The sequence below is a fragment of the Nymphalis io genome, chromosome 15 (assembly GCF_905147045.1).
Source record: "Nymphalis io chromosome 15, ilAglIoxx1.1, whole genome shotgun sequence".
NCBI lineage: Eukaryota > Metazoa > Arthropoda > Insecta > Lepidoptera > Nymphalidae > Nymphalis > Nymphalis io.
In genome coordinates this window covers 10,350,093-10,370,159 of record NC_065902.1, presented here as the reverse complement: position 1 = coordinate 10,370,159, position 20,067 = coordinate 10,350,093, and the positions used below count along the sequence as shown (strand labels likewise).

The following is a 20,067-nucleotide window of genomic DNA, read 5'->3' as shown; positions in this document are numbered from 1 at the left end:
TGTGTATGTTTTATTTAATACGTTAAAAACTACTTAAAAACTAACCTGCATACACAGCTGCTCCCATTCTACTCCTTTCGTTTGGTGGAATCCATTTCGCTAACATGGCGTGTGAGCACGGCACGATTGGCCCCTCCCCTAGACCCTGGATGAACCTGACCAGGATGAGCCATTTGTAACCAGCCTCCGCGGCCACTGGTACCAGAAGACCGAACACAGAGTTGATCAACATGCCTACACCCAGGAACAATCGGGCTCCGTATCTGTAAAATAATATTAAAATTAGTAAAAAATTTGTAAAAATTACAAATATAGCATTCTGATTAATTAAAATTGGACGATATTTTCCTCGAGAATAATAATAATCAATACCTACTCATTATAAATTTGATATAAGCTACACTTGTATCATTTATTAATTAGTTTTAGAATTATTTAAGTTAATTTTCCTTTAGTATAGTAACGCGTTTTCGAACTCGATTCATTTCCAGAAATATGATTTGGAAAGCGTTCATTATATGTCTGTAGTACAATTCTGTAAGAATAAACTTCATTACCCGTAAAATATACGCCATACTTATGGCGATATACTATTTTATATTTCTGTGTATATTTTGTTGTATGCGTGTATTCTTGAAATGTTATAATTATTATGGTCAATGCCGCATATTCTGACATTTTACGACCGTTTCCTGCGGTGAGTTTCGGATTTATATTTACAAAATGGTCTATATAGTATTTCGAACGTGATTTATTCACAAATACATCAATTACACAATATATCAAATCTTATTACAGCATAAATAGTAGCGACGTCTGTTAGTAATTATTATCAAGTATTATAACAATATATTATTATATCGAGACGTTTTAAGAGCCCTGCCTCTGCTCTCGGTTAACTAATGTAAATTTTACATTATAAGCTATAAAGTTTAAAATACCACATTTGTCATAAAGAGAACCTGTAAAACTAATGGAATTTGAATTTTGAAGGTTTGCATTAGTAATATTATGATCTTAAATAAGTTATTTAAAGAAAGTGTACTTAGTTTCAAGAGAATTGCACGAATAAACGTTAAAATAATCTCTTCGAGTATTTTAATGCAGTATGATGTTTTTAAAGACAAATAGGTATATCTACATCACTAGATGTTTATTAACCTCAGTTCTTAAAAATAACTAACACCGTAAATTATAATAAAATATATAATTTTATTCATTGATTACTTTTGCTTTATAACATATTAAGTATGTACTTATTCTAGGCTAGACTTATGAAGTAGCCGGATGATTAAAAAGTCAATATGTTTGTTATAGGCGTTGTAAAAAACAAAATATAATTTGAAAAAAAAAAAAAATAATAACCGTACCTTTTAGACAGGATTCCGAAAGGAATTTGTGTGATGACGTAACCATAGAAAAAGGATGACAGGATATAACCTTGTAGCGTCGAAGTCCAAACAAAAGAACCGTCTTGCGTTAGCGCCTCCTATAATCAAACCGGTCAGTTAAATTTTTACAAAGTAAAAACAAAAGAATTTTAGGTTTTTAATCTAATGTTTTATCTAAATGTAATTTACTTAAACACAACAATACCACTGAATTTACACGAGTTTAATTTATGTTTATAATTCATGAGTGCGTTGGTGACCATTTACCATCAGGTGGCCCATATGCTCGTCCGCCTTCCTATTCTATAAAAAAAAAAAAATGACGCAATCGAAGGTCAGCATCCCATTCTTCGTAAACCTGCATGTTCCGGACGTAATTATGTTTCGCATAGTTTTTTTAACTATCACAGCGGAGCAGTTTGAACTCTAAACCTCCTTCTTAAAAGCAAGCGAGACCTTTGCATCGCCAATGCGCCACCAACCTCGGGAACTAAGATGTTATGTCCCTTGTGCCTTTAATTACACTGGCTCACTCACCCTCCAAACCGGAACACAACAATAACAAGTACTGCTGTTTGGCGGTAGAATATATGATGAGTGGGTGGTACCTATCCAAACGAGCTCTAACACCAGTAAAATGGTCCAATTTTTCTCTTTACTAATGATCAATTCTATATTCAAATATAAATAATTCTACATATAAAGTTACGAATTGTATGCCCAAAATCTCTTATCTTATCTCTTACGTTCACAGAAAGTATGGTAGGGTTACATAGATATTTAAATCGTTAGAATGATCTCACTAACCAAACCAAAGAAACACATGAAAATTCAAAGAAATAATAGAATCGATACCGAACCGAACCGAAACAGCCTGTGAATGTCCCACTGCAGGGCTAAAGGCCTCCTCTCCTCATTTTGAGGAGAAGGTTTGGAGCTTATTCCACCACGCTGCTCCAATGCGGGTTGGTGGAATACACATGTGGCAGAATTTCAGTGAAATTAGACACATGCAGGTTTCCTCACGATGTTTTCCTTCACCGTAAAGCACGAGATGAATTATAATCACAAATTAAGCACATGAATATTCAGTGGTGCTTGCTCGGGTTTGAACCCACGATCATCGGTTAAGATTCACGCGTTCTTACCACTGGGTCATCTCGGCCAGAATCGATACAGAAACATCCAATGTGTTTTAGAAGTTCTTTATATACGACTATTGTCATTGACATATTGTATGCTACCGAACACAATTTCCAAATATTCCAAAAGAAGTTCTCACCTTAGTGGAGTTAGAATCAACATTCCCGCACTCGGTGTCCATAGCCTCCTTGTCCACTGGCAGCGCTGTGTGGTTTACCATCGCGACTATTGCCACGGACATGTTCGTCCGCATTATGTATGCGTTTGCCATACCCAGGAACAACATAAACGTCACCCAGTGACGCGTGCCCAGGCCACCTGTGGAAACATTGATGGTTATAATATGACTATTTAAAAATTCTTCTAAATTTTTTTAATTTGAGTATATATAAAGTAATATTATCTTTGAAACAATATCGTTTGTTATATTAAATATAGAAAAATAAGACTTTTTAATAAGATATTGAGTAGCTCGTTGATAAATGCGACGCGTGCATCTTTTATACCAACAAACAAAAATATTATTTACAATCATATATCATATAAAATATACATATATAGTTACTGCATGGTGTATTTTTTATACAAATATTATAGCGTTTTCTATGTAAATATCAATAGCATTAGCATATTCAAGACCAAGACAATTCCTAATATTGATTTTGCAAAAGCGATTAATTTAATATCGAAATTCACGAAGGCAACGCCTCAAAATTTCCGAATGATTTATTGCGTCTCGGAGCTACAACAGGTAACCAGTTCTGAAAATGTAATTCTATCTCGCGTATGATGATAACACACACGTAATATGTAACTATACCATTAAAGTTGATATGTGAAGATTCTTTCGGGCAACATTTTTAAATTAAATGACTGAGATCATAATTTTTTTTAATTACAGTGTACATTTTTGTATTATTGTCACAAGTTATATGTCTTTTGTCTTGTTTATTTAATAATTCACTATGTACGTGTCAATTATGACAAAGGTATTTTGGCATAAGACCTATTCAGTCTTGCGGCGTGCATCAAGGATATTAAAATGAAACTATAGACAATTAAGTACTTTTTTATTGTTTTGATATATTAGTAACGATGTTATCTGGTTACTGTATCTTTTTATTTAATCATAATGTTTTTGTGTATAAAAACTACATTACTAATAAATTATTTATTATATTGTTATATCTTGTTACCCGTCCTGACTTCGTACGGAGAAAATTATGGTTACAAATGATTAAACACACAATGTCTGAATATACTAAAAAAAGACAAAACTATATTGAATTTTAAATTTACTAAAGTCTTTTTAAATAATATTTTAATTAAACATTAAATAATAAGAATTCATACCTGTAAACAAGTCGCGTTTGATCTTGTAGCTATTGAAAACATTATTATTGTACTGACGTACATTTGTTAAAAAACGTGGTTATTTGAAGATCGGTGGTCATCTAACGAAAATAGACTAATCTTTCGGGCAGCCAACACGTCAATTTCCAAGCCAAAGCGAGGCATTATAATTAATATGTAACATTTATTTTAATTACATGTTAAATCGGAAATGAAATAATTAAATTAATTTAAGGTTTATAATTATGCTTTAATTTCATACGAATCCTCTATTTCTGAATTTAAATTTTGCATTTTTTTTAACCTATTCAGATTATTATAAGTAGTAAATACAAAAGTTTTATTTGAATAATATAAAATTAGGAAAACATAGTTTGTTTTACAGCAAATTTAATATTTTTAAGATTACGAGAAAATAAAGCATACGCTTTTATTTATTAAATAACTAATTACCGTCCGCGGCTTCAACCACCTGTTAAAGGAATGAGGGGCTGTTTTGTTTGGGTTTTAGGAATCGTATATCCTTTAAATTCTTTTTTATTCCGTCAGCATATTCTAATAAAATTAAGATATTATAATGATGTCGGTTAAAAACATGATTTAACTAATCTTTTTCTACCGCTTGTATAATTGAACTTTATAAGTATTTTGTCTATCATTTTAAGAAAAAAATGTCCTAAATAAAAAAAAACTTACAGAGCTATTTAATCGCGTTAAAATTAGGAGTTTTTATTGCAGTTAGGTATTTTTTTTAATACAACTAATGTGTTTAGTACCTATTTTTTCATAATGAATTTTACACTATATAAATTCGATATTTTTTTCATAACCCGACGTTCTTAAATAAATAATATCAATGGCAATCTATCAAACATTATTGTTAATACTTAGTGTTTCTGGTCTTGTTAATATATATATATATATATATTTAAATGAAAACTTTCTTAATTAGGAAATTTATGAATCATGAAATGTTCACGTTTATTACAGCGTGTAGCTATTTACGTTATCTTAAAACTAAAATTACAAGATATTGTCGGCCATTTTCTGTAATAAATACATGATGACTCGTCTGCGAAACGTATTTAATGTTGAGAAAATATTTAATCTTAATTGAAAATAATATATTAACGCAACGTAGATTGGAAGTTTGATTTGATTTGATTTTAATTAAACTAATTTTTTTTTATTATATCTACAGACTAATAAAAGCAGATATAATATAGAGACCTCAAATAAAATAAAAAAAATGTGTTTAGTTAACATAATTGAACTGAAATTTAGTATATGACTGTATGGTTAATTTATATAATAATGTATTAAACTATTATATACATTTATTATAATACTTTACATTCATATATCACGTTTATATTATTAAATTTATTATTTATTAGAAATACATATAAGCATTTATAAATTTAGTTGCAAAGTTTTTATTTATCTTAAAATGATTTCGTCGAACGACCCACATCATATCGAAACTATAAAACTAAAAAAGTTCGTACATATTCATAAGCAATAAGTAAAAAACCAAAGATAAAATTGGCGATCTGCGTCGACAGTTTGTTTCACTTACCAAAATAAAATGTTATTTCAATATGACGTCAAGTGCCGAAGTGGTAGAGAAAATTTGGTGAAATCGAAACCGGCAACGTTTTCTTTTAATATTTTTTTTTGCAAAGAGGTTGCTACGACTGCTTTGATTATATTTGCATTTTTTTATACTGTTCGTGTTCCCCCATTAAATGGTTTTCATATGAGATATTGCGTGTTTGTTGTAATAATTCCAAGTTATACAATGTCTAAGGTAAAATATTTCGAAATATGTTTAATTAAACATATCTGGAATTAGCGGAAATAAAAGTTTTGCTTTCGTCTTTATTACAATGAAAATTTGTAATACGCCTATCCTATTTCTAACATATGTTATCGGTATTTAAAATTACAAACATAGTAATTTTTGGCGCGCATAGTTACTAACGGTACCATGAAGCCATAGAGTTTTAATTATATGGGAACGCATTTGAAAGGTTTCAGTGGACGTAAGCTAAAGTTCGTTATTTTGAACAAATCTATACATTGAAAACAATACAAAAAATACAAATGCATTTTATGCATCCTGATATTCTAATCCTGATATTTGCTTTGAATTTCAAAATATATTCTTTATACCATCGATTTCTCTCTTTCTATTATAATTTTACATTTGAAATAAGAAAAAAAAACATTGTTTGTATAGTTACATCGCTGAACTATATTTGCAAAGGGGGTTTTTCCTCTAATATGAAGATTTGTTTACCTGCATTTTTGAGATGATAATATAGTATTCTTAAGGTTATATAAATGTAGAGCGATGAAATGATTGACGCTAATTCATAGTAATTGGTAAATTGATGCCACATTCCTAAGGTATTGCAACAAGGTCGTTTCCTTGTAAACCATTATCAGGAAAAAATAGTACAATAGGTTTTTTATCATATACAGCTTTCCGTTTAACAATGACTATTTGTTTTCTATTGATTATATTGATATGTTCTGTTTTACATCGTGTGAATTAAAGGTTAGTTTAAATAGCCACTATAAGCAACTTATCATGAAATATCTGGTTGTAAATTGAAGTAGGTATAACAGTAACAGCCTGTTAATGTTCCACTGCTGGTCAAAGGCCTCCTATCCCTTTTGAGGAGAAGGTTTGGAATAACCACCACGCTGCTTCAATGCGGGTTGGTAGAATATACATGTGGCAGGATTTCAATGAAATTAGACACATGCAACCTGCATGATGTTTTCCTTCACCGTCAAGCACGAGATGAATTATAAGCACAAATTAAGCACATGAAAATTCAGTGGTGCTTGCCCGGGTTTGAACCCACGATCTTCGGTTAAGATTCGCGCGTTCTAACCACTAGGCCATCTCGGATTTAGAAGTAGGTATATTTGTTTTAATATCGTTTAATTTTTTTAAAGATTAATTGAAAGTATGTTTAATTTTAATTATTTCGTGTATTATAAAAAAAAACCGGGGAGCGAAGCACATTTAACTCGGCGTAGGCGAAATCATAAGAATCAGCGTAGATAACAAATATTTTAAATATGAAGTGGTGTTTATTTTATTACAAGTTTGTATTTCGAACGGGGGCAAAGTCCGACGATGTCGTCAACGTTTATTCAGTACATAATATATTATGTAATTATTTTCGAGAAATTTATGTTTACTTTCTGTTAATACTATAACAGTAACAGTAAAAGCCTGTTATTGTCCCACTGCTGGGTTAAGGCCTCCTCTCCCTTTTGAGGAGAAGGTTTGGAGCTTATTCCACCATGCTGCTCCAATGCGGGTTGGTAGAATACACTTGTGGCATAATTTCAATGAAACTAGACACATGCAGGTTTCCTCACAATGTTTTCCTTCACCGTTAACTACAAGATGAATTATAATCACAAATTAAGCACATGAAAATGCAGTGGTGCTTGCCCGGCTTTGAACCTACGGTTTAAACGGTACGGTTTGGATCGTCGGTTAAGATTCACGCGTTCTAACCACTAGGCCATCTCGGTTAATACTATAAAAATATGTTAATACATGGGTACCTTAGTACGTAATAATTCGTAAATGATATTAATTTATTACATCGTGACTTTGATATATTTAATGTTAAAGTTCCTTACCGAAAAAAACAAGTTATGATAACAGTTATAGAATTAATTAAACAAAATATATAATTAAAAATTTCTACAAAGCTTTTACATATCCGATCCATAATTTTTGCAACAGATTAAAGTAATAGTTACGAATGAAGCGTAGAATTAATAATCTGTGCTTTGTTGACAGTATAAAAAACCTAAATAGAAAATTCGAATTAAATATATTAATTCGAATAAAAAGTTATTTAAGCAAACGTGTATTAAAAACACATACAATTTGTATATGTCGAATTCTGTGGGCGTTTGAAAATTTTGTCTATTTTGTAATGACGTTATGTATGGTGTAATCATATTCACGTGTTCGGATGTGTGCGTTAGCATCTTGTCTCTTCGAATATCAATTAATATTAGAGAAAGCAGCGGTCGAGCGAATGCAGCGTGACAAACGATGGTTTTACGATGTTGCGTACATAGCAAATTCGAATTTTAATTTTAGATTTATAAATTGCGTTCAAACAATTTTTTTAAGATAATTCATTTATTTCATAATATATTATTTAAGTTTAATAAAATAAAACTCATTTAATTTGTTTTCTGTATTTAAAATGATAAAATGAAGAAGTGACCTACAATTTCTTGAGCTTTTTTTAATTTATATTTATACGTCACAGGTAACGTATTAAATTATGACGATTATGTTATGTGTTATCTCTTTGTTTTAAACTACATAAGTAAATATGTCTCAAAATAACTAAGACGCAAGATTTTACTTTATGAATAGGGCCGTTTTTATCAGTAGGTATATAATGTTTGTAATTTAGTGTGTTTGATAAGAAATCACATGGTATTCACGTGTCCAGACAGACTACCAATCAGTGCCGGCCCTGGGGTCAGCGAGAGGAGCGATCGCTCTAGCTGCCAGGTAGCAATGGGCGCGAAAATGTCAAAAACTATTTCCAGGAGTACATAAGCGTTGTTTAGTTTTTATAAATGCGGTTATTAAAATATATAACAATAACTGAAATGCAATTTATGTGAAGTGAAAGCGACCAAAGGACGCTAAAAGTTAATCTCGCTCTACCTGGATCAATGGCCAGGGCCGACTCTGTACCAACTATACATGAAATAAATGATGAATAACTAAACATGAAATAAAACATGCGTTATTAATATATTTATAGTGTTCACTTTTATATTTCCATATATACATTTTAAAAATGCACACAGTAAAGACCCTTAAGACTCTATTTCTTTCAAGAGACAAGTAATAATAACACATTATATGTTACACTTCTCAATATATATAATATATAATAAAGTTGAATTTACTCTACACTTCATACACACATATTAAATCCCATACGAAACTGTAGTTCCGCCATTAACTTAACCGTTCTGTTCGACTTGTAAACAAATCTAATTTCTGGTGATGATTTAAACTTCTGCCGTTTTACTATATATTGTATGAGTCAACGAGCTTATTGAGTTAGCACGAACGTTGCTTTGTCTTTTATCATATCGTTACGATTTCATCATATTTGACGGCAATTGCAAATTCTTAAATACATATATGAGATATAATATATGAAATGTTATGTAATAAAATACGCTGCTTTATGGTATAGACACGTTGTTTGATATAGACACGTGGTAGAATTTCATCTGACACATTCATGTTTTCCTCACCGACGAAAAGAACAAAAGCACATGAAAAATCAGCGGCGCTTGCCCTTATAGACCGCAATTTTTGGTTAAAATCGACTGGGCCATCTTGATTATAATGATAAAATGCTTAAGTTTAGAAACGATTGTAACATTCCTTTATAATTAGCTAGATCATAAGAGTGCGCATCATGGTCTATGAAGAACAAAAAAAAAGTAAGGTTAGTGGTGTTAGATTCCTCTGCTAGCATTTTTTTTAATATAGGTAGGTGGACGAGCATATAGACCTGATGTATGAGGTCATCACTGCCCATAGACATTGGTGCCGTAAGAAATATTAACCATTCCTTACATCGCCAATGCGCTACCAACCTTGGGAACTAAAATTTTATGTCCCTAGTGCCCGAAGTTACACTCGCTCACTTTCCATTTTAACCGGAAGACAATAATAATAAGTATTGCTGTTTGGCGGTGACCCAGACGGGCTTGCACAAAGCAGTACCATAAAGTATGCTGGGTGAGGAAATAGAGTGTATATTTGTATTAGCGCACACACTTGTGTTGACACATACACAAGTGTCGCACACACATATTACCTTTTTCGTATATGGCTGATCACTAATATAAACCGCCATTGTCTATCTGGCGCAACAATGTCGTTCGACGAATTTCTTTAACGAGATAAAATAGCTGAATTTACAAACTCGATACATATTTAAAAATATTTAGCATAGTTTCAGTTAAACATCGATTTATCTCTTACAGTCATCAATTATTTGACACTCGAAAGAAGAAGACACAGGTAAAACCTTATTATGTTTAAGTTAAAAAAGGATGAATTAAAAAGTTTAAATTTTAAATCACGTGTGATTTTTTAGAATATTTATATTCCAAAGACAAGTTATTCACAGCTCGTCTGTATTGTCTTAAACATCGAAATACAAAGAATAAGATCAGAGATAATGTCGAATTCAATGGAATAGCAATTCGTTTTTTTTTCGAGTACATTGAACTGCAAATTAACAGCCATTTGTTCTTAAAAGAGTTTAGATTTCGTAGTTCTGTGTGCGGAGTTTTAATTTAATTTAATTCAATAAAACCAAAACTTAATAAGGAGGAATTCCTATATCATCAAATTTTGTATCGCAATACGTTATTAATACAGGGTAACACTACCTTGACTAATGTTTTTGTATTCCATATTAGAGTTAAATGCATTAAAAACGAGTTGAAAGAAACCATAAACGGAATTTAATAGATACAAGACAATACGATTGTCAACAAACGGAACATCTTATTGTTTTCGAAGTAATTGGTTTTTTTTTATGCAAGAAGGGGCAAACGCGCAGGAGACTCACTTGATCGAAAGTGACCACCGCTCACGGACATCTGCAACATCCGAGGGCTTGCAGGCTTGGTTGATATGTCCTATCGACTCGGAAAAAGCTGGTTCCACAGAGTGGTCTAATTAAAGTCACATTTCATCACATTCAATCACAAACCATACTTAACCAACATAATCTATTCTAAAGTATTTTTCCTATCTTTAAGAATCCGATATCTATCGAGATAAATATCAAAATGACATTAGGTATTATATGACAGAACTGGATCAGAATCAAGTACAATATTTTCCTCGTAAAAAAAAACTGTTGTTTGTTCTGCAAATTACTGTACTTTTTTTCCGACAAAGCCGCATCAATTACACCAGTCACGTTTGAATAAAACGCGATATAATGTAGTAAGAGAAAAAAAACTCGTCACACTCTTTGACCATTGACAATAGTTTTTTTTATTACGCCCTTGACAGATCAGACTATAAAATTTCCTAAAACATTGGCTATAGGACTTTATACTATAATCACACAAAATTACTTGTTATTGATAGGATAAAAAAGTAAATATTTTAAAAACTTTATAATTAATATTCATAAATATTTATAAATACTTTATCCTGTTTATTGCAAGACTAGAATTATTTCCTGTACTTAAACTTCGTACCCTAGACCGTTTATAAATAGACAATACTAATAATAACCGCGATAAAAAGTATTCAACAAGGAGCAATCGATACCATCAGGTATAGACAATAAATTATAAATCTAAGCTTTAATAACGATTAAAATAGTCATCCATTTTACGATTGTTATATCAAAAGCAATCGCGATTATTCGAGATAAAGCAATAATCCTATAAACAAGCGCCTCTTTCACAGACACCGTATGTACTTAACCGGCTTATTTGCTAAACCCGAATTGTCTATCTTATCGCGATCACGATTGCTATGATTAAGCGTATATACACAATTTCATACGTAGCTTTAAATGTTCTTTGTGTAATGTAATTTAACACTTCCTACTGAATAAAAACATTTGTTTTATTACATCATTGTGTACGGCGATTAATTTTAATGTCATAAAAGATGACAGGTAGTTGGATTACATTTAATCACTAAAAAAATAACACACAATTTCCATACGTATTTAACTTTTGTAATTTTGTTAGAAGATATATGTTCTATATTATAAAGAAGCTATATATAAAATGTTTATATACACATTGATGTATATAACAAACGTTAATTCAAAAACACCTAAAATTTATTATCACCGCTGCGCTTAATTGGTCTGTTTTCATATGATTTTTAGTAATAAATATTATCATAAACTTTCATAATTAGGACGCATATCTACCAACTGTTCTCATTATACAGTTTAAAGTATTAATTTGTCAAGAACGAGAATGTGTAATTAATAAAAAAAATTGATAACACAGCTCACAGATAGCTGCATTACTCATGACGTAGAAGTAGATGCTTATTAGTCAGTAATGTATTAAAGTTTTTAGAACACGTAATAGTATTTATCTAGATCATTTTTTTATTTCTTTATTTACAAAATATAAACAAACATTACAGGTTGAACCTAAAGCCTTTAATTACTTAATTAATACAGTTTGTATGTATTCCGCTGCCGTTTTGCAAAATACAGCAGGTGACGAGTTAAACAAGTCAAGGCTTGGATTTCAGGCCAGGACACCTTTAAGCAAAGTCAACGCGCGTATCAAAGGACTCGCTCACCAGTACCAATCGACAGCCGGGCACCGCAATAGCTTGTGTTAAAAAATTTAAAGCTTTTGTTTCAAATTCATGTTATTAGTAAAATTTATTCCTATGTCATATTTATAACAATTTCAGTATAAAACAGATATATTTGAACATTTAAATTTCTGGTATCAGCGAAAATTATTATACGGGTTATATATAAAACTTTAATTAGGTTTTTTTAAACATATGTCTGTATATTATTTAATTGTACTCTGTATGAAACACACAGTTTTAAAGGTGGTAAGGTTTAAGACCTGCCTGGGTGAGTTACCACCTGCTTGCCAATTATTCTAGCACCAAACAAAGTAGTGCTGTGTTAAAATTTATATGATGACAAACTTTGTAATTACAGACACGAAGGAAATAAGATTCCGTGGTTGGCGCCACTCTGACGGCATAAAAAGCGTTTTAGATGTATTTTTTTGTATTATTAAAATAAATGGAAAAGCATTAGCTTACCATATTAAAATAGATTAAATTGGCCCATTAAAAAAAATCAATTATAAACGACAAATAAAAACATTTTATTTCAGCTGTAGTTTTTTTTTATCAAGTTTAATTTGAAAGAGAATCATCACTAAATTGCATTTGTAATCAGTAAAAATCAGCAATATTACTTCACTCAAAGAGCTGACAATGAGAATCGGACGTGAGGGCAAAACGAAACAATGATAAATCATTGTGAATTATTTATCTTATAACTTCCTTGTACGAGTACATTCATGGTATTTGCGAAAACGTTTTACATTATTCATGATTAACGAACCTTCTTAAACGAAAACCTTTTTATATTTTAATTGATAAGAACATTTAAAAATTTCAATTTAGTCTCTGGTTAAGAAAATAATTAAAAAAGTAACAGTATGCACGACTGAATGATTTCTAAGTTTTTTTTTGTTCTCCAATCATCCTAAAAATATATATGGTTTAGGAAAGTTATTTATATTTTAACGCTTACTAATAATATATCTTCTCTCTCGAATATAATAAATGTTTATAAAATTTTATTATATTAATGAGCGCGTAATATGTTATACGTATAAATAACCTTTGTATAAATAAGCTATGGTACCTATTGGTATTATCCTTAAAAATAATAAGTAGCGTGCATTCCCCAGAAAGAACTAAGAACTTTTCACGGTATTTAAGCTTTGTTAAAAAAATATCTATGCTAATATTATAAATGCGAAAAGTAACTATGTCTGTCTGTTACGCTTTCACGGCTAAACTACTGAACCTGCCCCCCCCCCCTTACGGGCAAAATATATATATATATGTGTGTGCAGTATGTATTTATGGTAAAATACCGAGATGGCCCTGTGGTAAAAACACGTGAAAATTAACTGCTGATCGTGGGTTCAAACCCGGGAAAGCACCACTGAATTTTCATGTGCTTAATTTGTGATTATAATTCATCTCGTACTATACGGTGAAGGAAAACATCGTGAGAAAATCTGCACGGGTTTAGACCCGTCAATGTGTGAAATTAGTTTCACCGAAATTCACACGTGTACCACATACCACGGGTATTCCACCAACCCGTATTGGGGCAGCGTGGTGGAATAAGCTCCATACCTCCTCCTTAAAAAGAGAGAGGAGGCCTTAGCCCAGCAGTGGGACATTCACAGGCTGTAACTGTATGTATTTATGGTGCCTTAGAATTCTTAGAAATTAAAAAATCTGTGTTTGTAATGCTTTCACGTCTCAACCTCAACAAGTCTTAACCGATCGTCTTGAATTTTCGCATATAAATTAAATATAGCTCAAAAGTACATTTAATAATTTTTTTACAAGGAAAGATAATAATTATACAAAATTAAACTAAATTTCTCAAAGTTTTTGTTCAATTATAAGATTAATAATAACAATAGTATAACACGGAAATACGATCGCCCTTGGTTAGTTTAGGAATTTAAAATATTTAAAGTAAATGATCATTTCTGAACTGATATTTTCGTACACAGATACCTGTCAAAAAGTATTTGTCAGTTGTTTTTAACCTTGGAATAGTGGTCGAAGTTTTAGAAAGAGGTCACGATGTATTTAACTTAAATAGAAATAAACAGAAGTTTAATCCGAATATACAAAATTTTGTAATAGTTTTGTTTAAAAAAAAGATAAAATGTAAAAAATCCAAACATTGTCAAATTAATAACGCAATTATGATTTTTAATTCGTGCAAAATGTTGCCAAATTATTAATTTTGTATGATATAGAATAATCGTTTTTCTCTGTAGCCTAGGTTACTTTTATGTTTAGGAAAACCACGTCAACGCATAATATCAGAAAAACATTGAGGTTAGATTTTTGTGAATAAAAATGTAATATGTTTATTCACTCCAATAAAAACGTTTCGGTTATCTAATTTATATACTGGTATAACATGATTTAGGTCAAAAGTTTTACTTGCATTAAAATCGTAAGCGACGAAAATATATTGATTTAACACGTTTGATATACGATGAGAAAATAGTTCATGAGTTCTTACAATATATAATATTTATATATTGTAAGAACTAAAAGAATTAAAGTCACGTGAAATATAAAACTGAAACATTTCCTTTGAATTGTTAAAATATCAGATCAAATTAGATTCTAACTTCAAACGCCGCGCCGCGCCGTCCCCAAAATTACGTCCGTCCGGAAGCGCACGAGAAGCCGAGCACAGATTATTATTAAAAAAATCGTAATCTCAAATCCGATTGCGATTAGTATTATCCAGTGACGTCATTCTGACTCACCACTATAGGTTTTGGGCCTCTGATCTTCCAAGCCGGGCTGTTCCCAGACCAGCACGTGGGCGCCACGATTCGATACCATATTGTCGACTGAAAATGAGAAACCGAACCGAACACAGTTGAAAACGCATGTGCAGACGCGTTTACGTCACACTGGTGTGTGTACCAATGTTGATTACGGGGTGGTAAGTCATCGCGAGGGTTGCACGTGATAAGGACGAGGTTCGGAACAGGACTGGAAGCTAGCCGTCGCGACACGCGAGTCGTAAATATACATAGAGGCGAGGGGAGGCGGAATGAGCACGCGCCGGCGGCGTGCGCTGACGTCATCTAAGTTTTTACTGAACACTGCTGAAAAGAGTTTGTAAGTAGGAAACGGTACCGCTAGACCGCTTCGTTATCGCTTACATTCGAATTTAAACTTAATACAACATAAGTTAAGATTGATATTGAAAAAACGGGTTCAGATTCAAAATGCATTTCTTGCAACTTTCGTAAGTCTGTGATAAATATATTTTTTCAATTTAGATCTATAATTTACTCGTATTCTGAAATAAGAGGATTAATCACTACTTACTTAAGTAAATAGTAATTTTAAGTATGTGGTGATTTATGTCAATATAAATGACATTATATAACGTATAGACGAATTCAAGTTAATATCAAAAGTGTTTACGAATATCGATAAAAATTTGGAATTTCTGCTACACACGATCTATAAACTTGGACAAAACCAAAATGATTGAATGGCTATTTATCTATTTTAACCGCATAATAGGAAAAAGATGAGTTCTTATATTAATTCAACAACACAATACACTTTACTAGCGATATTTTGATGATTGCCAATTTGTTCTTACGAGATATTCGTATGACGTAAAAATTCCTAAAATACCGTCTTAAAAGAAACCCATTGTTTCTAAAAATATAAAAAATGTATAGACTAGACTGACTATTAATGAGGTAATCAATTTCAAACATGTCGACTTGTCAAACATGAAATTTAGATAAAGTCGTTTTTCTCGATTATCGATTACGATTATCCAATAATAAAATTAAAATGATTAAACTTTAAAGGTCGTATGATTATTACCGTCGTATAATTAATGCTCTCTATTCGTGTATAATTTAGACATAATTAAACCGGTACATTTAACGAGCCGGTTGGCGTGGTTGGTAGATATTCACGCCGAAGGTTGTGGGTTCGATTCACACCCAGGACAGACATTTGTGTGGATGAACATATCTGTTTGTCCTGAGTCTGGGTGTAATTATCTATATAAGTATGTATTTACAAACGAAACGTAGTAAGTATATGTAGTGTATCAGTTGTCTGGTTTCATAGTACAAGCTTTGCTTAGTTCGGGATCAGATGGCCGTGTGTGAATAATGTCCCAGGATATTATTGTTCTATGGGTACAATCAAGATAAATCGATAGATAAAATTATTAATTATTGTTTATGCTCGTTATGATTAAAAATTGATCGTTAGAAGCTATACAAGTCGGTATAATATATCCTCAGTTATTTCTTAAAAAATATGCTGTAACAAAATAATATTTACAAAACTGCATTCGTCTATTTTCCTGCTTCATTTAAAGGCATTGGAAACAGTCTATATTCTTAGTTTCTCAGTTTTCTTTTCCTTTATGACCCCTAAAAAAATGAAATAAATATTTTAAAGTCTTGTCGTAGTGTTTTTTTTTAACCTTACCTTTTAATAACATGAAAGAACAGCGATACACAGATTTCATTCGAATGAATTATGATTCAAAGGAGTAAAAAAACGCGGTCAATAACCTATCAGATTTTTGAGTGTAATGACATTTTAAGTCATTGAATAATGTGCGCTAACGCTTACATCTAAGTACTATATTCGCATTTACTTGTTCAATTGATATAAGAATAACTGAAAATTGCTAGGTATTTATAACAGTAAACGTATCTTAGTTTACTTCAAAAAAAAACACACACAATAATAATAAAATTAAATATGATTATACACCTATATTATGAAAGAAGAAAATAATAAAATAGAATGATAATTTATTTTAAGATATAACCATGTGTACCGGGTAATCATTAATCACAGCCGAGCCGAGCCTCCTATTTACGTACTCATGACGAATGACGACATTGGCGATGAACGATATCGATAAAGCAAGGTCACTTGCGCTTAAGTTTAGACGAGTAGTGCCATCTTGCGGGGACTTACAAAATATTTAAACATGTTTAAAACGCCATCTCTATTATGACTTTTAAACGTATAGTAAGGAATGAGTTTAAATATTTTTATACAATTGTTGTAGATGGCAGCAGTAACGTAAACGTTTAAAAAGGTTAATAATTATTTTTTTTGATTAACTGTAAAATAATGCAACGATATTTATAAGATGTAATTAAAATAATCATGATATCAGAACACTAAACACATTAATTTCTAAAAGGTTTCCACGTTCTATTTTTATAAATTACTGAGCAATTTTTGTCTTGAAGAATCAATTTACACAGTTGTACCAGTTTGCTATATTATAATTTAAGGAGTGAGAAAATTAAAAAAAAATTACTTAAATATGATGATGTCCTGACCAATTTTAGGCATGGCAGTCAATCTCATTGAAGGGTAGATAACTGCGTAGGAAACATTTTAATGCACAAGTTTGCACGCAAACAGTAGTACAGTTTCTGTTCTTTTTATCTCATACTCCGATGGGACAGTAATCTGTCAAGAACAAAGACCCATTGATTAGTCGATGAATCTGAAATTTGGTATAATAACGTATTTTGTCCTATTCACGAATATCATAACGAAAATTAGCGCAAATAACGTATTTACGTGTTGTAAGTAGTAACTTCAGAATACCGAGCTACCATACTCATCGTATACTTGACAGAAAAACTCGATAGTTCCTAGAATAGACGGCACATGGGATTAAAATCCAGGACTTGAGTTTTTCAGCCTTATAATCTAGAAACAAGACCAAATAGGCTATATGATAAAAATTATTATAAAAATAATCTTTCATATGAATCGGCTTCATACCGAAACCTAGTAAGTTTCATTACTGATTTGTAGCGAGAATTTGTATATATATATCTCTTATTCTTGTATATATATATATATATATATATATATATATATATATATATATATATATATATATATATATATATATACAAGAATAAGTATATATATCTTATTCTTGGAATAAGCTCCAAACCTTCTTCACAAAAATGGAAAGGAGGATTTAGCCCAGCAGTGGGACATTCACAGCCTGTTACTATAATTGCTTATATTGTTGTCATTTCTGAAATACGCAATTGTTAAAAAAAAAAAGAAAACATTTTTATACCATTTTCAACTGAGCAAAACTCGGTCGATCAGATGCCTACTACGTGTAGAATTCTCATTATATAAAGCATCCTTATTTATTATAAGAAAAATGTCTTAAGGAAAAGGGAAGCGAAATATTGTATTTATCATAAAAACAGTTGGTTCGTTATTAGCATGTAAACGATGACATTTATCACAACTGATCACAAGGAAAAGTTACGAACGTTATAGAAACTATTAACTTGGCATATAAATAAATTTTCTTACGGGAGATACCCGTACACCTTTCAAACCGGAACACAACAATAGTAAGTATTGCTGCGAAGGCCCTATCCTCAAGAATAAACTGTTCCGTAACAGCCTGTGAATGTCCCACTGCTGGACTAAAGGCCTCCTCTCCTCTTTTTGAGGAGAAGGTTTGGAGCTTATTCCACCACGCTGCTCCAATGCGGGTTGGTGGAATACACATGTGGCAGAATTTCAGTGAAATTAGACACATGCAGGTTTCCTCACGATGTTTTCCTTCACCGTAAAGCACGAGATGAATTATAATCACAAATTAAGCACATGAAAATTCAGTGGTGCTTGCCCGGGTTTGAACCCACGATCATCGGTTAAGATTCACGCGTTCTTACCACTGGGCCATCTCGGCTCTGTAAATATCATAAACTGTTCGAAAACATAATTATAAAGACGGCGGTGTTTACCAAAATTCATACACATTGCAATAGCAACCGTGTATATATACCAAATTTAAAATGATTATAACAAAACTGAATATAAGCATTTACAATCTTATTTTTAACGTTGAACACTGTTTTTTCTCGTTTTTTTTTTCATTAGTGATTTGACATTCAAAAGAAGAGGACAGCATTGTTTAACGAAACAATCAGCATTAAATAATGTAATCTATTATTAAATAAGAGGATAATATAAGTTTGAAATTATTGTTGCATTTATAATAAACTTTTCGCAATACATAAAAAAAACACTCAAATCAAACGTTTTATAAATTTATAATATTTCGAAAGTCCGTCATGTTATTATTTGCCAATAAATGTCAAAACGATTCTTAAACAATAGTGTTGCCAGCCATTAGTCGTAAATTAAAATGTAGGAAGTATTTCTTGTATGAATAGAAAAATAGATGATAATTAATATATAACTTATGTATTTAATTGAAGACAAAACGTATATAACGTAGAACGATATAGGATAGTTTGATTACTACAGGTATCCAATGGCTTGAAATTACGAGGATGTCCGATGTGTTATGGAATGCGATTAATTTTGACAAATAACAAGTCAATTGGATTTTATTAAGGTTGTTATGATGTGCGATTAATTTTTAATTTTTAAACATAATAAATCAATTAGTTTATAATACCTATATGAATTAGTAGAAACAGTATTACTCATTTCATCATATGAAACAAGGTTTTACGTCCCGCTTCGCTCGGCATAAAATAAATTTTAGAAAAGTTTCTATTTATAATTATTATTAATAATAATTTAATTATTAAAGGTATATAAATAAATACACAATACAAAATAATACATTTTTTTGTGTTTTTAACACAATAAAACTCCACTATATCGATAGAAACGAAATATAGCTAATAATAGTAATTAAATTTAATTTTATCAATTTTAAATCTAAATATATCAGCAATCAATCAATATCTATTTTAT

The 20,067-nt window shown here is 31.1% G+C and overlaps 3 protein-coding genes across 7 annotated transcripts in view; 1 reads left to right on the top strand and 2 right to left on the bottom strand.

Moving 5' to 3' along the window:
* LOC126773785 (protein kinase C, brain isozyme) overlaps nt 1-20,067 on the top strand; it is a 519,888-nt gene that overhangs the window by 277,759 nt on the left and 222,062 nt on the right. Inside the window, exon 14 of one of the 3 annotated variants that reach the window (XR_007669773.1) lies at nt 16,414-16,426. The exons of the other annotated variants lie outside the window; for them this stretch is intronic. The gene's annotated coding sequence lies outside the window, so the exon portion shown is untranslated. Of the gene's footprint in view, nt 1-16,413; nt 16,427-20,067 lie in introns of those variants that run through there. 3 annotated transcript variants of the gene reach the window in all.
* Nucleotides 1-20,067, bottom strand: part of LOC126773860 (uncharacterized) — a 381,320-nt gene that overhangs the window by 297,055 nt on the left and 64,198 nt on the right. The gene's annotated exons all lie outside the window — the stretch shown is intronic.
* The window catches only part of LOC126773806 (putative inorganic phosphate cotransporter), a 67,532-nt gene that overhangs the window by 5,989 nt on the left and 41,476 nt on the right, over nt 1-20,067 (bottom strand). Inside the window, exons 1-4 of one of the 2 annotated variants that reach the window (XM_050494994.1) lie at nt 15,045-15,311; nt 2,674-2,852; nt 1,371-1,489; nt 46-263 (exon numbers count right to left, since the gene is read on the bottom strand). In XM_050494994.1, coding sequence (XP_050350951.1) covers nt 46-263; nt 1,371-1,489; nt 2,674-2,852; nt 15,045-15,123 — 595 coding nt within the window. In that variant the 5' untranslated portion in view covers nt 15,124-15,311. Of the gene's footprint in view, nt 1-45; nt 264-1,370; nt 1,490-2,673; nt 2,853-15,044; nt 15,312-20,067 lie in introns of those variants that run through there. The other variant, XM_050494995.1, reaches the window with a different exon arrangement.